The sequence below is a fragment of the Canis lupus genome, chromosome 12, assembly GCF_003254725.2.
Source record: "Canis lupus dingo isolate Sandy chromosome 12, ASM325472v2, whole genome shotgun sequence".
NCBI lineage: Eukaryota > Metazoa > Chordata > Mammalia > Carnivora > Canidae > Canis > Canis lupus.
The window spans coordinates 68074494-68102472 of NC_064254.1; the positions used below are offsets into that span (position 1 = coordinate 68074494).

The window sequence follows — 27979 nt, forward strand, 5'->3', positions numbered from 1 at the left end:
AGTGGGTTAAGCCTCTAACTCGATTTCAGCTCAGGTCATGGTCTCAGGGTCGTGAGACTGAGCCCAGGGTCAGGCTCTGTGTTCAGCAGAGAGTCTGCTTCTCTCTCTCCCCTCTGCCCCTCCTGTTTGCACATGCACACTCTCCTCTCTCAAAGAAATACATTAAAAAAAAAATATTTTACTTATCTACTGATGAGACACACACACACAGGCAGAGGGAGAAGCAGGCTTCATGCGGGGAGCCCGACGTGGGACTCGATCCCGGGTCTCCAGGATCATGCCCTGGGCTGAAGGAGGCACTAAACCGCTAAGCCACCCAGGCTGCCCCAATTTTTTTTTTTTTTTTTAAAGAATGGAGAGCATGGCAGAGGGTGTGAGTAGGAGGCTGTTGTAGTTTAGGAGTGAGAATGGCAGTTTGGACTAGGATGATAACAAGGGAAGAAGGAAAGTGAGGGTATTTAAGAACTACTTAGGAGGTGCAAGGGAGAGGGAAAAATCAACTTATTTCAACAAGCTAGGCTTCTGTGGTTGCATCAAAATAATCATACATTTATGATTCTACCTTCCTTAATGAGTCTATTTAATGGACTCTGGATGACTGGCTGTCCTCTCTAAAACATAAGAATTTTCTGCCGGTACAAACTGTAGCAGTTAGAACGGTGGAGGAGAAATAGTCTGTGCTTTATCAACCCTTAATCATCTATGTGATATTCAAATTCTTAAGAGCCTAGTCTCCTAAGACACTGTTTCTTTCCCCTCGTTCACCTTCATGGCAGCTAAGTTTGACTAAGAAATTGTGGACTGATACTCTATCTTGGTTCAAAGGCTTCTTTACCCTGAGGACAAGGTGCGGAGCCTGGCCTTCACACGAGCCTGGCCTTCACACACGGGTCTGGATCACATTAGGACTGCCGAGGAATGATTGTATAAAAGAATTTACGATGCTGCAGCTAGACGGGGCCTCTCGAAGAGCATTCTGATAAAACAGGCCAAAGGACAAGGACAATATTATGAAGTCCAAACTAGAATCCTGATGTCTTTATTATAAGCCTGATTCATTTCCACTAAATCACACTGCCTCTCGATTATTTTGGCTGGTTTTCAAACATTTCAATAACTTTATATATTGCTCTTCTAAAACAAGACAGAACAAAACAAACTCCACTCCAGAATTTTCTCTAGTCTTAAAGCTAAAAATGTCACATGAAATATGATGGTATGAGATACAATAATCATTCCTTTAAGAAATATACTACTTTGTTCTTAAAATATGTGCTAGATAATTTTTCTTCAGATTTTCCAACTTATTCCAAGAGACTTCTGTTGCTGCTAGCTTTCCCACATTTGAAAAATCATCCCTGCCTTTTATGTCTGTATTGCAGCCTGGCTGCTCATTAGCAGTGTCACATAGGGCAAATTACTTAACCCCTCTGTGTCAGTTTGCTCATTTGTAAGAGTTCTCTGACGTAGATTAAGACTCAATCATGTCAACTATTTTCTATCTGGACTCTCAGACCTGTGAACATTCCAAGTTTATGAGGAATTCTCTAGGACAACCAGATTTTTGGGAGAATATTAAGTAGATATGATAGAGAAATTGGATAGAACATTGTAGTTCTAAGTTTTAATAAACACAATACACTATTCCATAAAAACAAAATTAAATTATGAAACAAAACTAAAAGGCAACCTATGACATATCTGATAAAGGGTTAGTATCCAAAATCAAGCCATCTTTAAATAATTTAGTTCAATTATGATATTTTTAATATTTTAAAATTTATTAACTTAGAACCTTTATTCCACTTTTCACACCAGTTTCATATCTCAAACTGTATCTCAAGCACTGACATTTCCCTAAAGAATCAGATTGCTTGGGATTCTATCAAATAAGGTCATACCTTTACAAGTTGTTCCTGTTTACGTTCCAACTCTCGAATTTCTTGGTTAAGGATGACTGCAACATGCTGAGGTTGGCTCCGACATTTACTACAGATGCCATGCTGGGTTAGGTCATCACACACGGGACAGTGTAAAGTAGTGAAATATTGTGAAATAGTGCCTTTTCGCCCTTCAGGTTCACTTCGAGAGGAGCTGGTGGCTTTCTGGATCTATAAAAACAGCAATTCAGAAGTAAGTCTCAGGGAGATGGGTTGAGGGATGGGTGAAATGGATGATTAGGATTAAAGACACTTATTATAATGAGCACTGAGTAATGGATAGAATTGTTGAATCACTATATATATATATATTGTATACCTGAAACTAAAAGAATGCTGTAATGTCAACCATATTGGAATTAAAATGAAAACCTTAAAAAATGTCTGATCCAGCTTCACAGCTGAGTTGCTGTCATGCTAATTACAGGTTTACAAAACCTTTGTAAGGCATTATTTCATTCATCTAACAAATACTGAGTAGCTACTATACGTCAGGTACTGTTCTAGATAATGGGGCTATAGAAATGAACAAAATGCTTCCTTTCACAGAACATAAGTGTTAATATCATCAGATATCTATCTATCTATATACATATATCTATATGTATATCTATATATATATTTCTTTTGGGAAAAAAATGGTCTGCTACCCAGTTTTTTGGTTGAGATATACAGATACAGGAGATCATACAGGACACTGGAGATTAGAGAAGACAATAGTAGAAATTCAGGTTGAGAGTGGATTCTGTTTAAGGCTACAAAACTGGGCCATGGAAACAAGGCAAGTAGAAGGCTAAAAATAACTTGTTAGGCAGTAGGGTGCAAAATTCAAGCAAATGTAAATGTGGAGCATTCCAAATGTAATTAGATATGTGTCACCTAAGCATTCTTCATTTGAAGTTAATCCTGGCCTCAGAGATCTGTCTTCTTTTGACACTGAAATAACATTATCATGTCGTGATTATACCCTTGGTCTTCTCTTGGTATCTTCTAATCACTTTGCATAAAAGTTACTAGGTCAGCTTCTTGCGATTGCCATTGGTTTAACATTCTTTCTGCTGATGAGAAGTAGTCCTAGCTTTCTGGTGCAGAGCCAGGACACGACATGACAGACTTCAGCCAGCACAGCTTCTCGGAAGCACAGCTTCAACCTCAGTTTCTATCTTATTCTATCCTTTGAGGCCACATGTGCTTGTTGAGAAGGTAAAGTAATTTGAGGATCAACTTTTACAAGTTTGCCTGAAATGCTATCAGTCTTTTATAGTCTGAGATAACAGCAAATGACTGAGCAGGTCCAATTCCAAACAGCAGATATAAACTGCTCTTCTCTGAGACTAATGTATCCCAGATTATGAGCCAGCCACAGATTGCTCCTTCAGGCTTCCAGTGAGCTGCAAGTTACGCCAAACTCCCTTGGCCCAGATTCTAAGTTCCAGGTTTTACTTTAGCAAAATGCTCTTTTAACATTATTTCTTTAGTCTGATTTCTTTAGCACTATGTCTAGATACTACATACTATATACATTTCTTAACTACCCATTTTGAAGGAATTTTTTGCTTTCCTTCATTTACTTTTTATTATGAATTATTATGAGTTTATTATGAGTTATTTTTTACTTAACTTTTTACCACTGAAATAGTTGCAGAATTTATTTTAATATCCTGTAATTTGGCCAATGTGACAGAAACTGGGAAGGTGTTTGTAGAAAACTTAAAATTGTTTCTTTTAGGAAATCAGAAGAGTGTGGCACTTTTGCCAGTTTAGGATAACAGAGCATCTGTGTTACTTCTCATAGCACATAAATGAAATCTTTAGTTCTACTGGAAATTGCAAATGACTTCTCTTTACAGTCACAGCACAGGTATACTATTTAGTAAGCTTACCCTTGGTAATTCATGATACCAGTTGAAGACATCAATACCAATAAGTGAGAAGATTCTTGCCAGGGGTGGCAGGATTTGCTTGGTGATGTAGTAAGTGGCATTCAGTCTCAGAGTCGGGTCCTGCAGCACTTCCACTGGGCGCCTCACTAGCTGGATAAGTGGTACTCCGGGGGTCCCATAAATGATGACGTATGGCACTCGCTCTCCAACTCGAGGCTCAGAGCGCCGATCGTAAGTAAGCATTTTCCTATTTAAATTCACATAAATATTCACTCAAAAACTATTATAAAGGCATCTTACCAGAAAATTAAGAAACAATTATGAAACCATGAGAGTACAAGGAGTACCTTGAAGTTAGAGTTACAACTTTTCTGAGGCCTCTATGCACTTGACTTAGCACCAAGCAGACACAAGAGCTTCAAATTTACTCTGTAAGTCATTGCTACTTGAAAAACAGTAAGAGGTGCCAGATATCAACTAGCTTAAAATGTTTTCTATCTCCTAAGAGGAAGAACTATCATAAATAGTTCTTAAATTTTAAGAACTTTAACTATCATAAATTTTAGCTGGTTAAATGATCTGATTTTAGAATGATATCATCTAAGTGCTTTGGTAGACCCACATTAAAGACTAACTGGTGATTTTGATGTGGATAAACAATTCAAGCTCTGTTCCAGATTATGATTTCACCGAATATAGTTTCTCAAGGGAAGCCCAGAAGAGGAGTTCCTTTTTCTTCTTTGGAGTTTAAAAAGTATGGGAGAGCTTTAATTTATCTTTAGTGAGGCTTCTTCTGGACAGGTGAAGAAACTATGAACTAGCTGTCTTTACATCTATTCCAAACCATTCAGAATCCTAGGTAGGTACTGAGAGTGGTGCTGTTGTGTGCATCATTACCTTGTAAGTTCAAGGGCTGGCACACAAGCTCCAGGTTTATAAGAGGAACTTCCTCTGTATTCCTTGGCAAAGATAAAATCTTGGATGCTGGCTTTTCCTTCCAGAAGTTTCATACATTGTCGCTGAACATACTGTTTAATTAAACTTATATCTCTTGTTTCAAATAGCAGCTTTAGAGAACGCTCAAGTATCTTAAAAAAAAAAAGGATACGCTCATAAAAATATCGCCTAGTACATTTCATCATTATTATATTTTCAATTATGTAACTACTGGGTAATTTGCCCATCTACCTAAACAATTGGCTATTTATAGTAACTGGATAATAAAAATTAAAGTATTTTGGAGATCTTATATAGTTTGCTATTTCTAAAAATAGAATATCATGTAGTTTGAGGAACATCATATCAAAATAACATGCAAATAAAACATTTGCTAGGTAAAGTGTAACATGAAACACTTAAGCACAAGAAGCCAGACATAATTACATGTAGTGTTTTTTTTTTTTTTTGGCCTGTTATAGACTCAGGTGGACAGACAAAAGTTTAAGTGTCATATCACCAAGCAATCAAAATCAGCCTTTTGCTTTTTCATAGTGTCAATAAGTATGTATTAGTTACAATGGAATTTTCTTTTTTTTAAGAAGATTTTATTTATTTATTCATGAAAGACACAGACACAGGCAGAGGGAGAAGCAGGCTCCATGCAGGGAACCTGATGTGGGACTCGATCCCAGGTTTCCAGGATCACACCCTGAATTGAAGGCAGCGCTAAACGGCTGAGCCACCAGGGCTGCCCTGTGATGGAATTTTCTATGCTAGAAATGTTTCTACTAGTAAATGACCGACATACAGTGGATATATGTAGTGGATTGAATTAAATTAGTTCTAAGTGAAAGTTCTATATCTTATGAATACCAATACATATTTACTCATTTAGTTTTGCTAATTTGGCTTAAGTATGATTCCACCCTCGGAGAAAGAATGCATTGGATGATATCTCTTCCAGAAACTAGTATTAAATAATATTTCAAATTCACATAACATTATATATATATATACACACACATATATATATAAATAGCATAATATACTGACACTGACAACAATCTATTGTGCTTTTTATACCCTTATAAAACTCAGTGTGTAGAGTACTGTTTCATTTATACTACTTATTTTTGGTTTATTATAGAAGGAATCTGGGCCTGAATAGAGAAAAAGTATAAAATATGGTTAAAATCACTGTGGTTGAGAAATTTAGGTAATTTATGGTACTACTGTTCAGAAATCCTTCTAACTAGTATTTAATCATTCAAGTAAATAAAATTTCAGTTTATCTAGAATGGATTACTTATAAAATTATTCTGTCCCTAGATTCTTTATCCTGCTCCCTAGGTTTTGAGTGTTGTTATATGATAACATATTATCATCTCCAGGTGATAGATCAGAAATTCTTATCAAGTTCATGTGTTATTTTTTAGTAATCGTGATAAAAAGTAAGGCGTGGGAAGAAGTCAGAAACTAAGGACTAAAATCAAGTAAGTTGTTTTCATTAGTAAGGAAATTTTCACAAATCATCCATATAGTTCCTCCGATAGTTATACATAGTCACTGAGGCTGCGGGGGGGGGGGGGGGGGGGGGCGCACCGTGATGTGTGCTTAAGGATTTTCACCAGATTCCTTAGCTACTTATTTCTTAAAGATGAAAACAAGATAAATAAAACTTACCTTAGAAACAGCAGGGCAGGAATCTCTTCTGACTGTTTCTATTCCTTTTGCATCAAATACCGGGTCCTTTTGATCCAGTGTTTCATACATGTAACCCACATACCTCTTTTTTGTTTGTAAGACACAGGGCAAATATACCTGCAATGGATTAACAAAATGCCTCTCAATAACCATTTTCCCCTACCATGGATATCTTATTTTTATGTCTTTTTCTCTCTTTAACCAAATATTAATTACACACAAAATGAGTTGTCTTTACTTTCTAACCACTCCACTCCTTTGTATGCACTACCAAATTTTGCCCCTGCTGTAGCTGGCACTGTTCTCTCAAAAGCCATCAATCGTATCTATTTAAACAATTGAATTACTTCAACACCTACATATTTAAAAGTTTTAAGTACAAAATTAAAGTTATAAGAGAATATACAATGAAAAGCCCTGGTCCTCCTACCTCTACTTTCCTGTCCTGGAGGCATCCTCTATTCTTGATTTCCTGTGTACCCTTCCAGAGATACTTATACACATAATGGCAGCTTACATTATATATCATTCTGTACTTTGCTTATTTAACTTAATAATAATGTATGTTGGTGAGCATCCCATCCTAGTACAGAAAGCTAAGTTTATTTTGTAGATACACAGTAGTCAATTATGGGAGGGTACTGAAATTTATTTAACTAGTTACTAGAACTGTGGGTCATTTAGGATGTTTCCAATCTTTTGGCATTATAAATAGTGTTCCAGTGAACAACACTGCATGGATTAATCTACTGGATAAGTTTCTAGATTAATCGTTGTGTGCCCTCCATCCTCTTAATGCTACCAAATCGGTCCTTTCCTCTGTCCCCAAGCTTTATCAATAATTGCACTAAATGTAAAGAGTCTAAACATCCCAATTAAAAAGCAGAAGTGATCAGATTGGATCTGATCAAAAGGTGAGACACAGCAATAAACTACTAAAAGTACACTTTAAATGTAAGGACATAGAAAGGTTAGAAATAAAAATGGAAGAAGATACACATGCTAATACTAATCAAAGCAAAGCTAGAGTGGTTATATTAATACCAAAAAAAGCAGATTTCAAGAAAAATATCAAAGATACAAGTATCAATTTATCAAGAAGATAATCCTGAATGTGTATATACTTAATAAGAAAACTTCAAAATGTATGAAATAAAAATTGGCAGGATAACAAGGAAGAAACATGGAAATCCATGATTATACACTTAGAGACTTTAGCACCTCTTAGAAATTGACAGAAAATCATTAAGAAGGCTTCAATACCACCACTACTAACCTAAGTGACAGTTATAGGACATTTCAATAAGCAGAATATAGATAGCTTTTAAGGTCACCGGGGAATATTCACTAAGGCCATAGGCTGGACCAAAGGACAAATTTCAATAAACTTAAAAGCATTAAAATCATAGAGTGTGTTTTTTGACCACAATGGAATTAAATTAGAAATAGTAACAAAAAGATTTCTAGAATATCCTTAAATGTTTGGAACTTAACACAATTCTAAATGACATGTAAGTCTTTATCATTGAAACAAATGAATAATGAAAATACAAGATACCAAAATTCGAAGCTAAAGTAGTATTTAGAAGGAAATGTGTATCTTAAAATACTTACATTAAAAATATTTAATATCAATAATTCAAACTTCTAAATTAAGAAGACAGGAAAAGAAAAGCACTAAACCCAAAGTAAGTAAAAGGAAAGAAATAGTAAGGAATGGAAATTAATGAAATGGTTCTTCAAAAAAGTTCAGTAAATGGATAAACCTCTATCTAGATGATCAAGGAAAAAAGAAAAAACAAATTATCAATATTAAAACTGAAAGGAGGGATGTCACTAAAGATCTTATATATCTCAAAATCACAGTAAGCATATATAAATAATTCATGCCACTAAATCTGATAACCTAGGAGAAATGGACAAATTCCTTTGAACAACTGCAAGTTATCAAAACTGGCCTAAGAAAATCCGAATATTTCAATATATATTAAAGATGTTTAATTTGTCATTAAAAATTTATGCCCTCCACTCCCAATAAAATGTCAGGACCAGAGAGCTTCATTGGTAAATTCCATCAACCATTTAAGAAAGAAATAATTGTATTAACCTTACATACATGGAAGCATTTCCAACTCATTTTATGAAACTAGTTTTTTTTTTTTTTTTTTTTTGGTCCCAAAGCCAGCAAGAAAAAAACTACAGACCAATATTCATCATGAACATATAAAGCTTAATCCTTAACTGTTTATTTTTTAAATAAATGTTTATTTTCTTTAAGAAGTTTTGCAGTTTTGCTTTTATGTTAAGGTCTATGATCTGTATTTCAGGTACATTTTCATGTCTGGTGTTATTTTCTAAGCATGTCATGCTCTTCACTTTGCTAGATGGGTTGAGTGTCCAAGGCACGTTGCCTATACTTCTAGGACAGCACTCATTCTGTTTTCTAGCTGTTCTCCCCGTCTCTGCACCAATTAGAATGCTCACTCTTCAAGGCAGATACCATATCCAGTCCTCCAAACACAATTCTTGCTTCAAAGTAGGTATTTTTACCCTTTTCACACCTGTTCTCTTAAATTAACCACTTTAAACTCCTACTCATCCTTCTTTCTCAATCCCTTGAGTTGTCCTTTATTTTCCCTAGTTGAGGCTATACAGGTTGCATCCTATCTTGAGATTCTCCTCTTCCTAATCCATCTTGTATACCACTGTGGGGCCAGTCCTCCCCACACAGCTTTGATCATGTCATGCTCTTGTTTGATAAACTTTTCTTAATCAAGTTTAAATACTTTAGCTTGGTATTCAAGACACACTCCCTGTACTCTATGTTCCCATATTATACTTTTCCAACTCCATATTCTCCTACATACCATTTTCTTCTATGCAGAATGACTGCAGCCCCATTGCTGCCTACTGAAATTCTATTTTCTGAGGCACAGTGCAATATTACCTCCTATATAGTTTCCCCATCCAGCCCAGGAGGACTTTTATTTGTGCTCTTACAGTGTTTAGGGAGACTGCTCTCATAAGACTTCTGTAAGTTAAAAATAAAAGAGTCTAATCTTTCCTTTTAGGCTACTGGCTCTTAGAGAGTGGGACTGGGTCTTATGCTTCTTTGCATGGTGCACCTCTCCTAGCATAATATCTTTTATATAGAAAGAACTAAATACATATTTGATATCTAAAGTAAAGTGAAAAATCTAAGGTCCTTATGGCAGACCGTATTGTCCAAAGAAATAATATCTGCCATCTTACATGGTCTTAACAAGTGTGACTCTGACATTCTTCCCATTAAGAGATGGGAGTCTATGTTCTCTCTTAAATCTAGACAGGCTATGTGACTTTGGGACAAGGTCATAAAAAGCAAAACAGCTTTTGTCTGTTTTTCTTTGGGATGCTCATTCCTGGAACTCAGTCCCATAATGCTATGAGGAAGAACACGTCCCAGGGAAAGACCAGTCAGTGTAGGCGTCCCAGCTGACAGCCTTAGATGATGTGCCAAAGAGGAGCCAGCATCAACCCCTAGACATTAGAGTGAGCAAAGCTTTGGGTGATTTCAGCCATTAGCTGTTGGTTGGATCACCTTCATTCAACCTTTAAGTTTTCCTAGCTAAGGACCTAGGCATTGTGGAGCAACGCCAGCTATGCAGCACCCTTTCTGAATTCCTGACCCATAAAATCTTTAAGCATAATAAAAAGGGTAACTGTTTTACACCATTAAGTTTGGGTGTGGTCTGTTACACAGTTACAGTCAACTGGAACAACCTTTTTCTTTACAGACATTACTAAAAAATTTTTGAGAAAATTGCACAAGACTAAGGGAAAATAATTTAACACCTTGTAGACCCATATACTGTTATTGATTCTAAAAATGTATTGTGCAAGTACAAAATCTCTAGAAGGTATGTGAATTTTATGTGCTTACTAGCATTTATTACATTTCTCTTACCTTTTCAAACTTCAATTTCACTGGTTTAGGATTGGTAGCAGTTACAGCTTCAGCAATTTCCTGACCAATCTTAAAAGACTGCTCCTTAGTGGCTCCTTTCAGTAGCACAAACATACTAAGAGGATTAAAAACAAGGAAGTCATTGTAACAAAAAATTTCATCAAGAGTAACTTTTCTGGCTAATAGTCTAATACCAAAGAACTTTACCCCCCTTACTCTTCCTTATTAAGTTGCTTTCTAGTTTTACTACACTTTCCTTGTATATCTTATTACAGATCTTTAACACATCTAACATTTCTAGTTTGGCTACCACAGATCAGCTCAGCTATCAGAGCTGCCAAAAAGGTCTTGGAGTGATTCCTAGACAATAATGGCTTCATAGAACATAAAATTACATCAGTCATAAAATAAGAGAGAATGTGATTATAAAGATTACTTGTGATATGGGAGGAAATTTCCTTCTAGAACCACCCAGCTTAAAAAAGACACACATATATTTTGTAATATATGTTCACTGAAGAAATGCTAGAAAACATAAAGAGCAATAACCACCTAATCTTATCATTCAGAAAAAAGGTACTACAAACCTTTCTGGGTATACCTGTAAATCTCTTCTCATTTGGGATCACAGATCATTATTGTTGGATAACTTTCTCCTTTCATTTAATTGTACATCTTAACACATTCCCATGTCACTTAGTTCTTTTACATTATTTTAACAGTAGTACTATATTTCAATGTATGGGTAGATTATAATTTAACTAAACTTCCATCATTGAAATTTGGTTAAATTCTTTTGCTAAATATTTCATATATGATAATTTGGCATACCTCTCCTAGCATAATATCTTTTATATAGAAAGAACTTACATTGTATGCTTAGAACAAATTTCTATCAGTGAAATTTCTGGGTAAATGGTATACACTAAAAATATTTTTTGAAAGATATGGTCAATCTGGTTTTCAGAAACATTATTTCTAATGTACAATTCCAACGGCAGTATATGCAGGTCAACAATGAAGGATTTCTAATATAAATAAAAACCTGCAATACAAAAAATAAAACAAAAAACAATAAAAACCCTAATAAAAACAAAATACCAGGACACCTGGTTAGCTCAGTGGTTGAATGTCTGCCTTTGGCTCAGGACGTGATCCCGGGGTCCTTGGATTGAGTCCCACATCAGGCTCCCTGCAGGGAACCTGCTTTTCTCCCTCTATGTCTCTGACTCTCTCTCTCTCTGTGTCTCATCAATCAATCAATCAATCTTACCCCCCCCAAAAAAAGCAACAAAAAAAAAATACACCACAAAACCAAAAAACTAAAGCACTGGGCATTTTTCTCTAACATAATCTAGTTAACTTTATAATAGCACAATCTGTGACTAACAGAGATAATGGTCAATAAATATATTTTAAAAAGGGAGATTATAAAGTTGATCTTCACATATAATTTTTTTGTAAATTTTATTTATTTGGAGAGAGAGAGAGAGAGAGAGAGGGAGGGAGGGAGGGAGGGAGGAAGGGCAGAGAGGGAAAGAAAAATCTCAGGCAGACTCCACACTGAGCTGAAATCAAGAGTCAGATGTTTAACTGACTGAGCCACCCAAGTGCCCCTTCACTTATAATTTTAATGGAAAGATATTAAATAGTAGAAATGAAAAATATTTTGAAACATGACCTTAAGATTCTTGTTCCTAGTCTTGGGGCCACATAAACCAATCTCATATTTCTTAAATGTTTTTATATTGGACTTTAAATCTCATTTGGATGGTTTCTTTGGAAAAGCTCTTGCTTTGTCAATACTGAAGATAGTATTTAGAGTCTGATATGAAAAGCGTAAGAAAAATGAATATTTATTCAGTATTAAGATCTTTAAAATAAAACTGGTCTTAATCTAAATTTTAATATACTCTGAAACACTTGAAGCTTTCTATAATATTTTTTTGTTAGGCCCATCTGATTTTATCAATAAAGCTTTATTTTTAAAATAGATTTAAAATCTCCTTTTGAAAGATTTTCAAAAATCAACTTTGCTGAGATATAATTTGCATATAATAAAATGAATACATCTTAAGTGTACAGTTTCATGCTGACAAATGCACAGACTTGTTACGGGCTGCACTGGGTCCCCCTAAAATTCATATGCTGAAGCCCTAACCCCAGTACCTCAGAATCCAAGTATACTTGGAGATAGGACCTTCAAAGAGGTGATTAAGTTAAAAGGAGGCTCTAAGTTAGGTGGTTAGGATGAGCCTACTGTTACTGGTGTTATAAATAGGGAATATCTGAATATACAAAAGAACACCAGGCATGCTCATGAACAAAGGAAAGGTCATGTGAGGACACAGAAAGAAGGTGACCACCTGCAAGCTAAACAGAGAGGCTTCAAGAGAAACCGTATTTCCCAACACTTGATCTTGAACTTCAAGCCTCTAGAACTATGAGAAAGTAAATTTCTGTTGTTTAAGCCACTAAATCTATGATAGCCTTAAAAAACTAAGGAAATTTTCATCACCCCCCCAAAATTCCCCTGTACTCTTTTGTAATAGTTCTCCACTCCTGGCCATAGGCAACAGAAGACCTGCTTTTCGTTACTATAGATTAGGTGTTTTTTTCCCCCCTCTAAGAATTTCATATTAATGGAACCATACAGTGTGTACTCTCTTATGTCTGGCTTCTTTCAGCATATTTTTGAGATTCATCTATGTTGCTGAAGTAACAGTAACTGATTCCTTTTTTATTGCTGAGTAGTATTCCATTGTATAGATATGCCATGTTTGTTTATTCATTCACCCTTTGGTGGAAATTTGTATTGTTTGTGGTTTTGGACTATTATAAATAAAGCTGCAATAAACATTTGTATCAAGTCTTTGTGTGGACCTAAATTTAAATTTCATTTAGGTAACTATCCAGGAGTAGAATTGTTAAGTCATATGCTAAGGGTATGTTTGATTTGAGATATAACTACCAAACTTTTGTTTTTTTAAAAGATCACTATGCTTAAAATGGTCAGGCACAGTGATGATGAAGACACTTTGAAATTAAAGTTCCTATGTACACATTTTTATTTCTAGGACAGGAGAAACTAAGCTGTGGTAATAGAAATCAGGTAAGTGGTTGCCTGGTGGTAGGCAATTAAAGTGAGGGACTGTGAAAGGGTAGATGGAACTTTCTACATTGATAAAAATGTTCTGCACCCTAACTGAGGTGGTGACTGGTCAAATAGATCTATACATGTGTATACTGAACTATGTATACACTGTGCATTTTCTTTTTAAAAATAGTGCATTTTTTTGTTCAAAATTATACTTCGATGGAGTTGAGAGCTTAAAAATTATTATTATAGGGTATATATATGAGATTTTACCCAGTAGTTAGTGGGTTTCAGTCCATCTATGTTGTTTTGGCCAGTTTTATTTTAGCTAAGCTTCAAGACAGGTGGCCAAGACTAAGGGAAGGTCACTTAACAGAATGGAGGTGATTAGCCTACAAAAAGAGAAAAATGTTTTAAAGTGAGTTTGTCACTGGTGCTTTTAATCTAGTTAAATAACATTTATCTTTGTGTTGGGAGATTCAAGTATACATATAGAACAGTGACTGTCACATGGTAGGGGGTGAATGGGGCTATTAGAATAACTTAGGAGGCCTTTCTCAATTATACTCAGATGAATTTCCCAAGAGATTCTTTTTCAAAAAATAATTTTAAAAATTTGAGTACAGTTGACCCAAGAGATTCTAGAGAACTCTAGATGATGGGAAATCATATTCCATTAGGGAGCAATAAATATAATTGCGAAGCACTATTGTATAAAATAATTGTTTGAACCACTAATTAATAATACTGTAATAACTTTTTAGGTGACAACTGGTAGCTACACTTATCATGGTGAACATTTTACAATGGATATAATTGTCAGATCACTGCATTGTACACCAGAAGCTAATACTGTATGTCAATTATATTTTAATAAAAAATATTTAATTGAAAAAAAGAATTCAGTGTGTTTATTATACTTTCTAAATGGACAATAATGCATAACTGCTTTAGAAAGAGCAACACTCTTCAAACACTAATTTTGACGTTTTCGTAACTGATTTCCCTTAGCTAGACCTCAAGATTCATAAAATTAGCAGTCATGAAATTGGAGGGAGGCAATGGTCATTCACCATCATCTATCGGATTTCCTTCATTCTGATCAGAGAGGCTAAGTGATTTGTTAATGACCATACAATCAGGAGTACAGCTAGAAAAGAGAATTCAGATCGCCTCTCAGTTAAGAACTTTTCACTTTACTAAGCATTATTATTCCTGAAGCAGTGTTTCTCAAACTTTTATTGTCTTCTCAAAGGAAAAGTTAAAAGTAATTTAATAAGAGAAAATAATTACTAAGGATTAAAAAATATTGTTGGATGGGGTTGAACTCTGTGGGGCCCAAACACATTGTACTATTTAAGTTTTGCTTCCTAGGAACCAATTTGTACCCTATTAGTGATACTGTTCCTATTGATAATGCAAGTTCTAGAGTGACTTGCCATCATACAGTATATTTCAATAAACATTTGTTGAATGAATCAGATAGTGAATGGACAGCAAAAGCTCGAATACTGTGAACACATTTCTTTGATTAGAATCAAAATACCTATGGATTCTGACAATGAGAAAGTACTAGCTAGGAATAAAAAAAGCACTAAGTATTGATTTATGGCATCACTGCTGACTAGTTGGATGATTTTAGACAAGTTTCTTGTCTGGGGAATCTGCTTTTAGGCAACACCTGAGAATGTGTCTCTGATGGTCTTTCCCAACAATGTGAAAACTGCTGACCTGAATAGCACCAGAGTTCTCTTCAGTTCTGACATTCTGTGAGTTTGTGTTTTTTGGTTTGAATTCTTAAAGATCTGTTTTTGTTTTTGTTTTTTTTAAGATTCTATTTATTTATCTGAGAGAGAGGGTGAGTGCCAAAGTGGCAGGAGAGGAGCAGACAGCGGGACAGCAGACTCCATGATGAGGGTGGAGTCTTATACGGGGCATGATCTCATGACCCTGAGATCATGAGCTGAGCCGAAGTCAGTAATTGACTGAGCCACCCAGGTGTCCCTGAATTTTTCAAGATCTTAAAGGCTAAACAGCTAAACAAACTAACTACAATCAGAATCATGCCAACTTAACTTAAAAGCGGTTTCTTTAAAGACTAGACTCTTGTGTATACAGTATTTTTGCAGATTGTTATCTACCTGGCTACCTACAGGGATGCCACAGGAATCTCTACAAGTCTGTGGCTCAGGACACTTAAATTTTCTGTTAATTCAGGACTTGTGCTAATTCTGATCACAAAATCGTAAGGACTGGGAAGGACTTAAGGAGAATTCTGTTTTTAGGAAAGATTACCCTTAAGCCATTTGAAACACTGGAATGAGCATCTGAAGAGATTCCCAAAGCAGAAAGTTCATTACCTGTCAGTATCTCCATATACAACCCTAGCGCCCCATTTCTTGGTATCATTCACCAGTTTAATAGCTCGCTCCAAGGTCTCTCTGGCTTTGTGAACAATACTATCACCAACCTGTTGGTACAAACACATCGGAAGTAATTTCTTAACATAGCTTAGTATAAATCAATAGGTTTTAACATAGAATACTTAATTTTCATTACTAAATATTCCTAAAAATGAAACAAAGAGAAAAGGATGTAAAAAAGAAAACAAAACAATCTTCTGTGTCATTCTTTCTATAAGGACTCAAGAAGAAAATAAGGTATAGAATTAAAAAAAAATTTTACTTATTTGACAGAGAGAGTGAGTACAAGCAAGGGGAGCAGCAGAGGCAGAGGGAGAAGCAGGCTCCCCATGGAGCAGGGAGCCCAACATGAGACTTGATCCCAGAACCCCAGATGCATAACTGACTGAGCCACCCAGGCATCTTAAGGTAAAGAATTTAAAGAAAGGAACCTATCAATACACAGACTCGTCTGTCAGTGTATTAGTAAGTAAAACAGATTGCACTTTACACAAGGTACGCAGCTTTGGGGCACCTGGGTGGCTCAGTTGGTTAAGTGTCTGCCTTCAGCTCAGGTCATGACCCTAAGGTCCTGGGACTAAGCCCCACTTCAGACTCCACACTCTGTGGGGAGCCTACTTCTCCCCTCTATCTCTGCTTCCCTCTCTCTGTCTCTCATGAATAAATAAATAAAATCTAAAATAAAAACCCACCAAAAGCAAAACAAGGTACAAAGCTTCATTTGATTCCTGGAAGAATAAGCCTTGTTTATTCAAGGACTTCCTTATATGCCTTTATAATCAATTAGCCAGGAAATTGTTCCATGTATGTGCTTGAGTGTGTGTATGCATATCTTAAAAAAATTTTTTGTAGTGTTATACATTTCTTCAGTTATCATAAAAGTCAATGTCTGAACTTCAATCTCAATGATTGGTTATATATAATTTTTAGGTAATACAGAATACAAGGAAAAATGTATCATTATATGATGGAAAATCAAGTGTTCAATTTATTTATTTATTAAAAAGATTTTATTTATTGATTTATGAGAGACACAGAGAGAGCGAGAGAGAGGCAGAGACACAGGCAGAGGGAGAAGTAGGCCCCATGCAGGGAGCCCGATGAGGGACACGATCCTGGGTCTCCAGGATCAGGCCCAGGGCCGAAGGCAAGCGCTAAACCGCCGAGCCATCCAGGGATCCCTCAAGTGTTCAATTTAAATTAAGTAGCAGATATATGTCTAACAAGGATACCTTTTTTTTTTTTTTTAAGTGATCTCTCCACCCAACATGGGGCCTGAACTCAAGCTCGAGTTGCATGCTTCACCAACTGAGCCAGCTAGGTGCCCCTAACAAGGGTACTTTCATTAGTGATTAGTGAAACAAAGATCATGTCATAAGCTAACAAAAAAGATAGTAGATCTTGACAAATATGACAAACTAATTATATTTTATAGTTAAGTAAAGATACCAGCATAGGACTGCTGCTTCATTTATTAAACTCATAAAAGCTAAGGGTTTGGGAAAATTGCCCTTTGGCATAAATGGAGCTTTCCTTTAAAAATTTTAAAATAAGAATCATGCATTTTTGTGTTAAGAAGCAAACAATAGTAACAATTATCCTCCTTTTACTATGAAATTTGAATCACCTGAATTAAATGTAGGATTGAATATGTGTTTTAAAGGCTATTTATAGCTGCTTTTAAAAGGAAATATTAAATGAACAAAAGACTAAATGGTAGCAGAAATGTAATTTGGGTATTAAGAAAATCCTGAGGGGCGCCTGGGTGGCTCAGTGGTTGAGCGTCTGCCTTGGCTCAAGTTGTGATCCCAGGATCATGGGAATGAGTCCTGCATTGGGTTCCCCACAGGGAGCCTGCTTCTGCCTCTGCTCATGTTTCTACCTCTGTGTGTCTCTCATGAATAAATAAATAAAATCTTAAAAAAAAAAAAAGATAACCTTGAGAATATGAACTATATCCTGAGATTTTTTAAAAATCATGTTATCTAGTTGAAATTCAAGTTTGAATGAAAGATTCAATGTCATCTGTTGCATTTATTTATTTATTTATTTATTTATTTATTTTATTTATTTATTTATGATAGTCACAGAGAGAGAGAGAGAGAGAGGGGCAGAGACACAGGCAGAGGGAGAAGCAGGCTCCATGCACCGGGAGCCCGACATGGGATTCGATCCCGGGTCTCCAGGATCGCGCCCTGGGCCAAAGGCAGGCGCTAAACCGCTGCGCCACGCAGGGATCCCTGTTGCCACTTTCAAAACAAGATAAACTTTAAAATATATGCTGACAAATAGCTGGAAGGGTGAGCCATCTAGTGTCAGAGTCAAATATGCTTTGAGACATACACATGCTGATCCTAAATGTCTGCCTCCCACTGCCTACTCTGGCCTATTTTAATTACACTGAAGAGTCTGAATTCTTGCAGCTGCCCGCAAGACCTTGCAGGGCCAAGGAGTCAGCAGCAGGAGGGGGAAGAGGGAAGGAAGGAAGGAGTGGTAATTAAAAGTGATTCTGCTACTTTGTGCCAGATGGTTCCAGTTTGAACATTACAAACGTTACAGGGCTAAGAGGATTTAAAAAAAAAAAAAAGGAAAATAACTGGGCTTTACAGTTTAGTTGGGATCCTGAAAAGTTATAATGAGAAAAATATTTAAGGTGAAAATTCCCTGAAGAGGAGTGTTGGCAAGGATGTGGAAAAAAGGGAACCCTTGTTACCAATGGTGGGACTGCAAACTGGTGTAGCCACTACAGAGAACAATGTGGAGGTTCCTCAAAAAATTAAAAACAGAAATACCAAGTGATCCAGCAATTCCACTACTGGGTATATATCTGATGGAAATGAAAACAATACCTGTAAATGATATCTGCACCCCTAGGTTCACTGCAGCATTATTTACAATAGCCAAGACGTGGAAGCAACCTAAGTGTGTACTGACAGATGAATGGATAAAGAAAATGTGGTGTATATACAGCTGACTCTTGAACACAGGCTTGAGCTGTATGGGTCCCCTTATATGTGGGTTTTTCCAATAAATACTGTATGGTATTGAAAATATATTTTTATTTTAGTAACATTTTCATTTTTCTAACTTAATTTTAAGAATACCACACATAATACACATGACATACAAAATATGTGTTGTTTATGTTATCATTAAGACTACTGGACTATTTGTAGTTAAATTTTGGAGAATCAACAGTTATTCATGGATTTTTTGACTCCATAGGGGGTCAGTGCCACCAACCCCTGCATTCTCCAAGTTCATGTTTTTATCTTTTCACACCTGAGTGTCCTTTGCAGAGCAGAAAATTATTTTTTTATTTTTTATTTTTTTTATGATAGTCACAGAGAGAGAGAGAGAGAGGCAGAGACACAGGCAGAGGGAGAAGCAGACTCCATGCACCGGGAGCCCGACGTGGGATTCGATCCCGGGTCTCCAGGATCGCGCCTGGGCCAAAGGCAGGCGCCAAACCGCTGCGCCACCCAGGGATCCCGAGCAGAAAATTATTTTAATGAAGTTCAGCTTATCAATCTTTTCTTTTATACACTGTACCTTTGGCATTGCACCTAAAAAGCCATTACCAAATTCAAGATCATCTAGATTTTTTCCTGTTTTTTCTAGAAGTTTTATATTTATAGTTTTGTGTTTTATATTTAGTTCTGTGATCCAATTTGAGTTAATATTTGTGACGGGTATAAGGTCTGTGTCTAGATTCTCTTTCTTGTTTGTGGATATCCTAGCACCATTTATTGAAAAAACCTTTTTCTATCTTCACTACATCATATTGCTTTTGCTCCTCTGTTAAAGATCAGATGACTGTATTTATGTGGGTCTACTTCTGTAATCTCTACTCTATTTATCTATAAATAGATCCACTAATCTATTTATCTGCTCTTTGGCCAATACTACACACTACCTTGATTCGTGTAGCTTTATAATAAGTCTTAAAGTCAGGTACTGTTAGTCCTATGAGTTTATTCTTCAAAATTATCTTGTCTATTCTAGACCTTTTACCTCTTCATGTAAACTTTAAAATCAGTTAGTCAATATCCATAAAATAACTTGCTGGTATTTTGACTAGGATTGCATTCAATTTATACATCAAATTGATATGAACTGACATCTTGACAATACAGAGTCTTCTTATCTATCAACATGGAATATTTTTCCTTTTATTTAGCTCTTCTTGCATTTCTTTCACTAGTTGTGTCATTTTCCTCAGAGATCTCATACATACTTTGTTAGATTTATACTGAAGTATTTCATTTTGGGGGGTACTTAATATAAATGGTGTTACATTTTTAATTTCAAGTTTCATTTGTTCATTGCTGGTATACAGGAAAGTGACTGACTTCTGTTGTACTAACCCTGTATTCTGCAACCCTGCTATAACTGCTTATTAGGTTTAGGATTTTTTGTTAATTCTTTTGGATTTTCTACATAGAAAATTATGCCATATATAACAAAGATAGTTTTATTTCTTCCTTCCCAATCTGTATACCTTTTAAGTCCTTTATTTGTCTTACTGCATTAGCTTCCAGTTCTTTTTTTTTTTTATTTTATTTATTTATGATAGGCACACAGTGAGAGAGAGAGAGGGGCAGAGACACAGGCAGAGGGAGAAGCAGGCTCCATGCACCGGGAGCCCAACGTGGGATTCGATCCTGGGTCTCCAGGATCGCGCCCTGGGCCAAAGGCAGGTGCTAAACCGCTGCGCCACCCAGGGATCCCCTAGCTTCCAGTTCTTCTATGATGCTGAAAATCAGTGGTGGTGAGAGGGGTCATTCCTGCCTTGTTCCCAACCTCAGTGGGAAAGCTTCAAGGTTTTCATAGCTAAGTATGATATTAGCTGTAAGCTTGTGGGGTTTTGTTTTGTTTTTTGTTTTTTTGTATATTCTTTATAAAGCTGAGAAAGTTCCTCTCTTCCTAGTTTACTGAAGGTTTTTATGATTGGATTTTGTCAAATGCTTTCTCCGTATCTGTTGTTATGATCATGTAGCTTTTCCTTTCAAGATTTTATTTACTTATTCATTAGAGAGAGAGAGAGAGAGAGAGAGAGAGATAGGAGATGCAGGCTCCATGCAAGGAGCCTGCCTGATATGGAACTCGATCCTGGGACTCTGGGATCACATCCTGAGCCAAAGGCAGATGCTCAATCGCTGAGCCACCCAGGTGTCCCTCATGTAGCTTTTATTACTTAGCCTGTGTATGATGTGTTGGAACTCACTAGTTGATTTTTGAATGTTTTATCAGCCTTGCATGCCTGGGATAAACCCCACTTGGTTGTGGTATATAATTGTTTTTATACATTGCTGGATTTGAGTTGCTAACATTCGTTAAAAATTTTTACAGCTATGTTCATGAGAGATACTGGTGTCTGGTTTTCTTGTAATGTCTTTGGTTTTGGTATTAGGATTATGCTGGCCTCACAAAATGTGTTAAAAAGTATTCCTTCTGGATCCCTGGGTGGCGCAGTGGTTTGGTGCCTGCCTTTGGCCCAGGGCACGATCCTGGAGACCCAGGATCGAGTCCCACATCGGGCTCCCGGTGCATGGAGCCTGCTTCTCCCTCTGCCTGTGTCTCTGCCTCTCTCTCTCTCTCTCTCTCTCTCTGTGACTATCATAAATAAATAAATAAATTAGTTAAAAAAAAAAAGTATTCCTTCTGCTTCTATTTTCTGAAAGAGATTGTAGAGAATTGGTAAAATTTTTTCCATTAAATGTTTGGTAGAATTTACCAGTAAACCCATCTGGGTCTGGTACCTTCTATTTTGGAAGGTTATTAATTTAATTTCTTTAAGAGATATAAGCCTATTCAGACTCTTTCTGTGTAAGTTTTGACAGATTACAACTTTTAAATAATTGGTCATTTCATCTAGGATATCAAATTTGTGTTTGTAGTATCCTTGGATTGTCTTTCTAATGTTCATGGGACCTAAAGTGATGTCTCTTCTTTCATTTCTGATATTAGCAATTTGTGTCCTCTTTCTTCTTTTTCTTAGGCTGGCTGAAGGCTTATTGATTTTATTAAGTCTTTTCAAAGAACTAGCTTTGGGGTTCTTTGATTTTCTCACTTGATTTGTTTGCAATTTCATTGATTTCTGATACATTTTTAAAAAAGATTTATTTATTTATTCATGAGAGACACAGACTGAGAGAGACAGGCAGAGGGAGAAGCAGGCTCCTTGCAGGGAATCTGATGCGGGACTCGATCGCAGATCCCAGGATCACGACCTGAGCCAAGGGCAGGTGCCCAACTAGTGAACCACCCAGGCATCCTGATTTCTGATATAATTTTTATTATTACTTTTCTTCAGTTCACTTTGGATTTAATTTATTGTTTTTCTAGTTTTCTAAGGTGGAAGCTTAGATAATTAGTTTTAGATTTTTTTTTCTAATAACGGATTCAATATTATAAATTTCCCTCAAGGGCTACTTTTGCTGATTCCCACAAACTGTGATAAGTTGTGTTTTCCTTTAGTTAAAAATATTAAAAAAATTTTTTTCTTTGACCCATGTGTTATTTAGAGATGTGGTGTTTAATCTCTAAACATGTGGGGATTTTCCAGCTCTTTCTGTTACTGATACCTAGTTTAATTGTACTGTGATTTAAGAGTAGACATTATATGATTTATGTTCTTTTAAATTTGTTAAGGTGTGTCTTATGACCCAGAATGTGGTCTGTCTTGGTGCATATTCCATGTGAGCTTGAGAAGAATGCATATTTGGGTGTTGTATGAAGCAGTCTATAAGTGCCCACTATATTCAGTTGGTTATGCTGTTGAGTTAAACTTCATTCTTATTAGTTTTTTTTCCTACATGTTGTCCTTTTTGTTATTTTTGTTTTCCACTCTTTTTCTGCCTTTTGTGGTTTTCATTTTTTGATAGGATTCCATTTTCTCTTTCTTACACATCAATTATTTTTATTTCTCTTTTTACAAAAGTGGTTGCCTTAGATTTTGCAATATACATTTACTTTCAATATATCACTTTTTTTTTTGAGAATCAAGATTGTGTTTTATTGCCAAGGACCTTTGGATTTTTCTCTGGGCTTTGTTTGAAATGGTTAAAATAACCTCATTAAAATAGCTATGTTAAACTATTAAATTATTAAATAAACATGAAACCAAATTGTATTTTAGGAGAAGCTGTCAGCAAACAAATACCTAGTGAGTTAAATGTTGAGTTGACTCTTTTTTTTTTTTTTTTGGTTTAAAACAGTAATTTATTTCACTTATAATTCTGAGTAAATTGTGCTGGGTTCTGATGAGTAGTTTTTTCTTTGCTTTGTTTTGGCCTTGGAATATACCACTTTCAAATACTACACTAGTCCACAGTAGTGCAAGTACTTTATAATAATGAAATAATCCAAATTCCTCCCAACCCTTTTGTCATTTCTATCATTCATTTTACTCATACATAAGCATACATATAATCAAATACATTGTTGTTATTATTTTCAAAGATATTGTTATCTGTTAGATTAGTTAAGAATAAGAAAAATAAGTGTTTATTTTGACTTCACTATTGTGTTTTTTTAATATAGATCTGAGTTTCTCACCTATCATTTTCCTTCCCTCTAAAGAATTTCTTATAACATTTCTTGCAAGGCAGGTCTATCACCAACAAATTCCCTCAATTTTTGTCTGAGAAAGTCTTCATTTCTCCTTCACTTTTGGACAATAATTTTTTAGGGTATGGATTTCTAAGCTGGAGTGTTTTTCTCTCAACACTTTAAATATTTACTACATTCTCTTCTTGCATGTTTCAGAGGAAAAGTTGGTTATAATTTTTTTTATAAAGATTTTATTTATTCATGACAGAGAGAGAGAGAGAGAGCAGAGAGAGAGACAGAGAGAGAGACAGAGGGAGAAGCAGGCTCCAAGCAGGGAGCCTGATGTGGGACTCGATCCGGGGTCTCCAGGATTACACCCTGGGCTGAAGGTGGCGCTAAACCGGTGGGCCACCGGGGCTGCCCTGGTTGTAAATCTTAATCTATGCTTCTGTACAGGCAAGATGTTTTATCCCCTGTCTTCTTTTAGGATTTTTATTTTACTATTGATTTTCTGTATTATGAAAATGAGCATTTATCCTGTTTGGTGTTCTTTGAATTCCTGGATCTATGGTGTCTGACATTAATTTGGGGAAATTCTCAGTCACTACTGTGTCAAATATTTTTTGTTCCTTTCTTACTTCTCCTTCTGGAATCCCTAACTGCTATATGTAATAGCAATTTCTGTAGTTGCTCCAGGGTTAGGACATTCTGTCCTTTTTTCAGTCTTTTTTTCTCTTTGCTTTTCAGTTTTATCAGTTTTGATTGAGATTTCTTCAAATTCAGAGATTCTTTTCTCAGCCATACCTAATCTACCAATAATAAGCCTATCAAAGACATTCTTCATTTCTGTTGAAGTGTTTTTGATATCTAGCATATTTCTTTTTGGTTCTTTCTTAGTGTCTGCGTGTCTCTGTTTGCATTGCCCATCAGTTCTTGCATGGGTGTGTGTACTTGATCCATTTAGAGCTCTTAGCATCCTTTTGTTTTTGTTTTAGAGTTCTTAGCATTCTAATAGTTGTTTTAAATTTGCGGTTTGAGAATTCCAACATCCCTGTCACATCTAAGTTTGGTTCTGATGCTTGTTCTGTCTCTTCAAATTCTGTTTTTTGGTTTTCGGTATGTCTTATAATTTTTGTTTTTTTTTGGATAGCTGAATATGATGTATCAGATAAAAAGGACTACTATATATAGGTCTTTAAATGGTGGTAATCTGTGGAGGGAGGGGAAGTATTCTATAGCTCAATGAGTAGGTCTTGTTCTTTCAGTCAAACTGTATCTCTGTGGACTGGGGACTTTGCATGTGCTTCTGGTTTTCCCCCATTTTTGGTGGGACAGGATGTTAGAGTGGGCTGGCATATTCCCCTTCCTTCACACAGAAGACAAGAGTACTTGGAGCTGGGTATTTTCTTCCTCTCAGGTTAGTTAGGCTCCAGTTAAATAGTTGTGCCTGAAGGCAGATCTTGTTAAGAAAAGAATGCTCTGGTGTATTTCAAAGTGGCTCCTTTCCCCTCCCTGTGCCAGAAGCACAAGGGAATTTCTCTCCTGTGGGAGAAAACCTGTAAGAACCTGGTTGAGCTCCTAGAGGTAAAATTCACAAAACTGTGGAGGTCCTGATGACTGGATGCCCTGGAGTCTTAATCTCTCAGACTTATCCAAAGTGAATTTCCAGCAATTCATCAGTTATAGTTCAGATTTCCTGAACAACATGGTTCCTGCAGAGGTTTGTGCTCTTGGGTTTCTGTTCTTGTGAATTGTGATTGCTTGTATTTACCTGTTGGACTCTTCAATTTTGGGGGTAGTGGTTTGCCCTGTGACCTCATTTCTAAAGAAGAGTTGTTGGATTTTTCAGTATGTTCAGCTTTTTACTTGCGGAAAAAAAGTGGAAACTTTGAGCTTCTTACATGCTATACAGGTATTTATAGTTTATTCTGCCCATTATGTGCTGCGTGGGGACTTTATCCTTCCATTGCTTTCCCCTTTTGAACTACTACGAATAAAATGGTATAACATGTTCTGGCTTTCATTTGGCATAAAAAGATCACCAATAAAACAAGTCTACTCTATTCTCAATCACTAGGTAAGTTACTGTATTTCTTTGTCACACTATATTGTATTCATGTTAAATTAACGCCCTAATTTAGTAAATAGCAAAAATTAGTCTTATTCTGTGAAAAATGTCTTTCAATTACAACTACCTCTGCAAAGGTTTCGCTTTATATCTATTGTACATTAGTAAACATGGAATGTTTGGTCATTCTGACATTTGTAGAGGCCAACCTAACATCAGATCTGTCAATACGTTAAAATGGAATTAATTAGTACAAAGGATGTAAGCACTGCTATTAATGTGGCACTAAAATCTCATGCTAATAATTTGCTACAGTATGCTCATCTAGGTATGTAGAAATATGTATATGATAAGGAGTTCTCAGAGAAAACCCCCAAACCCCCAATATCCTGTATGTATGCATGAGAAAAACTGATCTTATGTCATGAAAATGAAACTCTAGTCTAAACAAAACAAAATACTTCAATGAATAGATATTCATTTAATGCTGCTAAGTCTCTTGGAAAAAACTACAGCTTTGTATCACTTACCTCAATGCATGGCATTCTCCCAGAAAAATTCGCAGCTGTATAGCCAAATGTGACATTTGCTATAAGCTTAAGTCCTAGTTGACGTGCATCGAGCATTCGTGAAAGGGCTCTGTCTTGCTTGTAAGCCTTCATTGACTGTTTCACCATGAGTCTAGTCTTCAAAATTTCTTCAAGCATTCTTGGTAGCACACCCTTTCTTACTGAAGGCTATCATAAAGAAAAAAAGAATATTTAAAATCCCTTAAAAGTTATATATTTAGATAATTAAGAAGGAAGCACAAAGTTTAACAATGGCCAACTGTCATGAATTGAAACATACTAGCAACTGAGTGGCCACAGGGCCAGTGGCCATCAATACAAAGTCATCACATTTTCTTTCTTTTGAAGAGGACTTTTCTCCTAAAAGGTTCCTATAATGTTTATAACTCTAATGTAGCACTACTATGTGAGTTCAGAGACCTCCAGGAAGGAGGATGTCGACTAGTGCATAAGAGACCATACAACAAGTTCAGAGGGAAATTTTGTGCAAAACTTTGATCAAACCCCCACTCTTTCAGAAAGACACACGGGATTTGTATCACTCATAACAAACCTCGGTTTTTAAAGATCTCGTCCTAATGACCCCACACAGTAATCTGCATGGAACTCCATTTATCTACCTTGGAAGAATGATGAGCTGGGTTGACTCTGCTGACATTCAAACCTGCAGTTCCAGGGACTCTAGGTATTTCAAATGTGATGCTTAGACCACTAAGCCATCCCCTCCGGCCTATATTTATTAGCAATCTGGAAGAGGGGATGAATAGTGAGGTGATAAAATTTGTTGATGCCAAAAAAAAAATCATTTGTATTAATCAAGACTAGGGAGAATTTATGAGAACTCCAGTAGGAATGAAAACCACAAAACAGTATTAACTTTGAAGATGATTCACAGACACGTGCAAGGTAATGCATGTCGGACTGAACAATTAAAACCTCAAATATAGGATAATCACACTTCTGAATATTAAAAAATCTTAGTTTTATTAAGCTTTACATATTGGGTCAAAATGTAGATGCAAGTTTTAAAAATGTTGTTAAAGGGAGATAATATAACAAGCCACTACATATGTGACAACAAAAACATATTCTAACCTCTAATTCATTCTGTGTACCTTATGAAGCAGTCATAATGTTAAGATGTAATATATGTTATTAGGTTAAAGAGGTAGTATTTTCCAAAAGGAATAGGTCATGAAGTCTCTGGTGAGAATTTTCCTCCTATCTAAATAGCTAATTTTAGGGTAGTCTTTGAACACAGCATCTTCTTATTGGTAGAAAATGATGCTATTTTTGCTAAGTACACCAGAATGAATCTGAGGGCTTGTGGGGTCCATGCTACCATCAACCACCCTACTGTACCATGATCTAGTCAGACTCACTGCTAAGGAAATAGAGGAAAAAAAAAAAAAAAAGGAATGAAGTTGGCATAAGAGAGGCAATATAATCTTCTCCTAGATCTCTCTATTTGTCTTTATTCATTTATAAGGCTCTCCTTAGTCTCTCTTAAGGGGAGATAAGGAAGAAAGAAAAGAGATTCTATTATTAATCTGGATATCTTAAAAATGCAATCAATAAATGCATGAGAATATCACTTCTAAGATGGTCTTAATTTAAAATAATGTAGAAGAACAACTAAGAGTTTACACATTAAAGCAATTTAAATCTTTCTGTTACCATCGTTGTGATTGTCAAATAGCTATTTAAGTCTCAAGATGCTAACAGAGGTCAGAAGGTATATATGCACATTTCTTTCAGTATTTCATTAAAAACTAAAATCTAACAATTAAAAAACTTTAAATTCATGCAAAACAAGATAAATGGTTTTTAAAAAGTAATTTCTTAGATTCCCATAT

General features: G+C 35.8%; 1 protein-coding gene across 5 annotated transcripts in view; it reads right to left on the reverse strand.

The window, feature by feature from the left end:
- The window catches only part of REV3L (REV3 like, DNA directed polymerase zeta catalytic subunit), a 177297-nt gene that overhangs the window by 5525 nt on the left and 143793 nt on the right, over positions 1-27979 (reverse strand). For 3 of the 5 annotated variants that reach the window (XM_025444798.3, XM_025444797.3, XM_025444799.3), the window contains exons 25-31: positions 26085-26291; positions 15870-15979; positions 10413-10527; positions 6446-6583; positions 4721-4911; positions 3824-4070; positions 1902-2111 (exon numbers count right to left, since the gene is read on the reverse strand). In XM_025444798.3, the coding sequence (XP_025300583.1) occupies positions 1902-2111; positions 3824-4070; positions 4721-4911; positions 6446-6583; positions 10413-10527; positions 15870-15979; positions 26085-26291 (1218 nt within the window). Of the gene's footprint in view, positions 1-1901; positions 2112-3823; positions 4071-4720; positions 4912-6445; positions 6584-10412; positions 10528-15869; positions 15980-26084; positions 26292-26743; positions 26871-27979 lie in introns of those variants that run through there. The other 2 variants (XR_007401373.1, XR_003135812.3) reach the window with 2 other exon arrangements.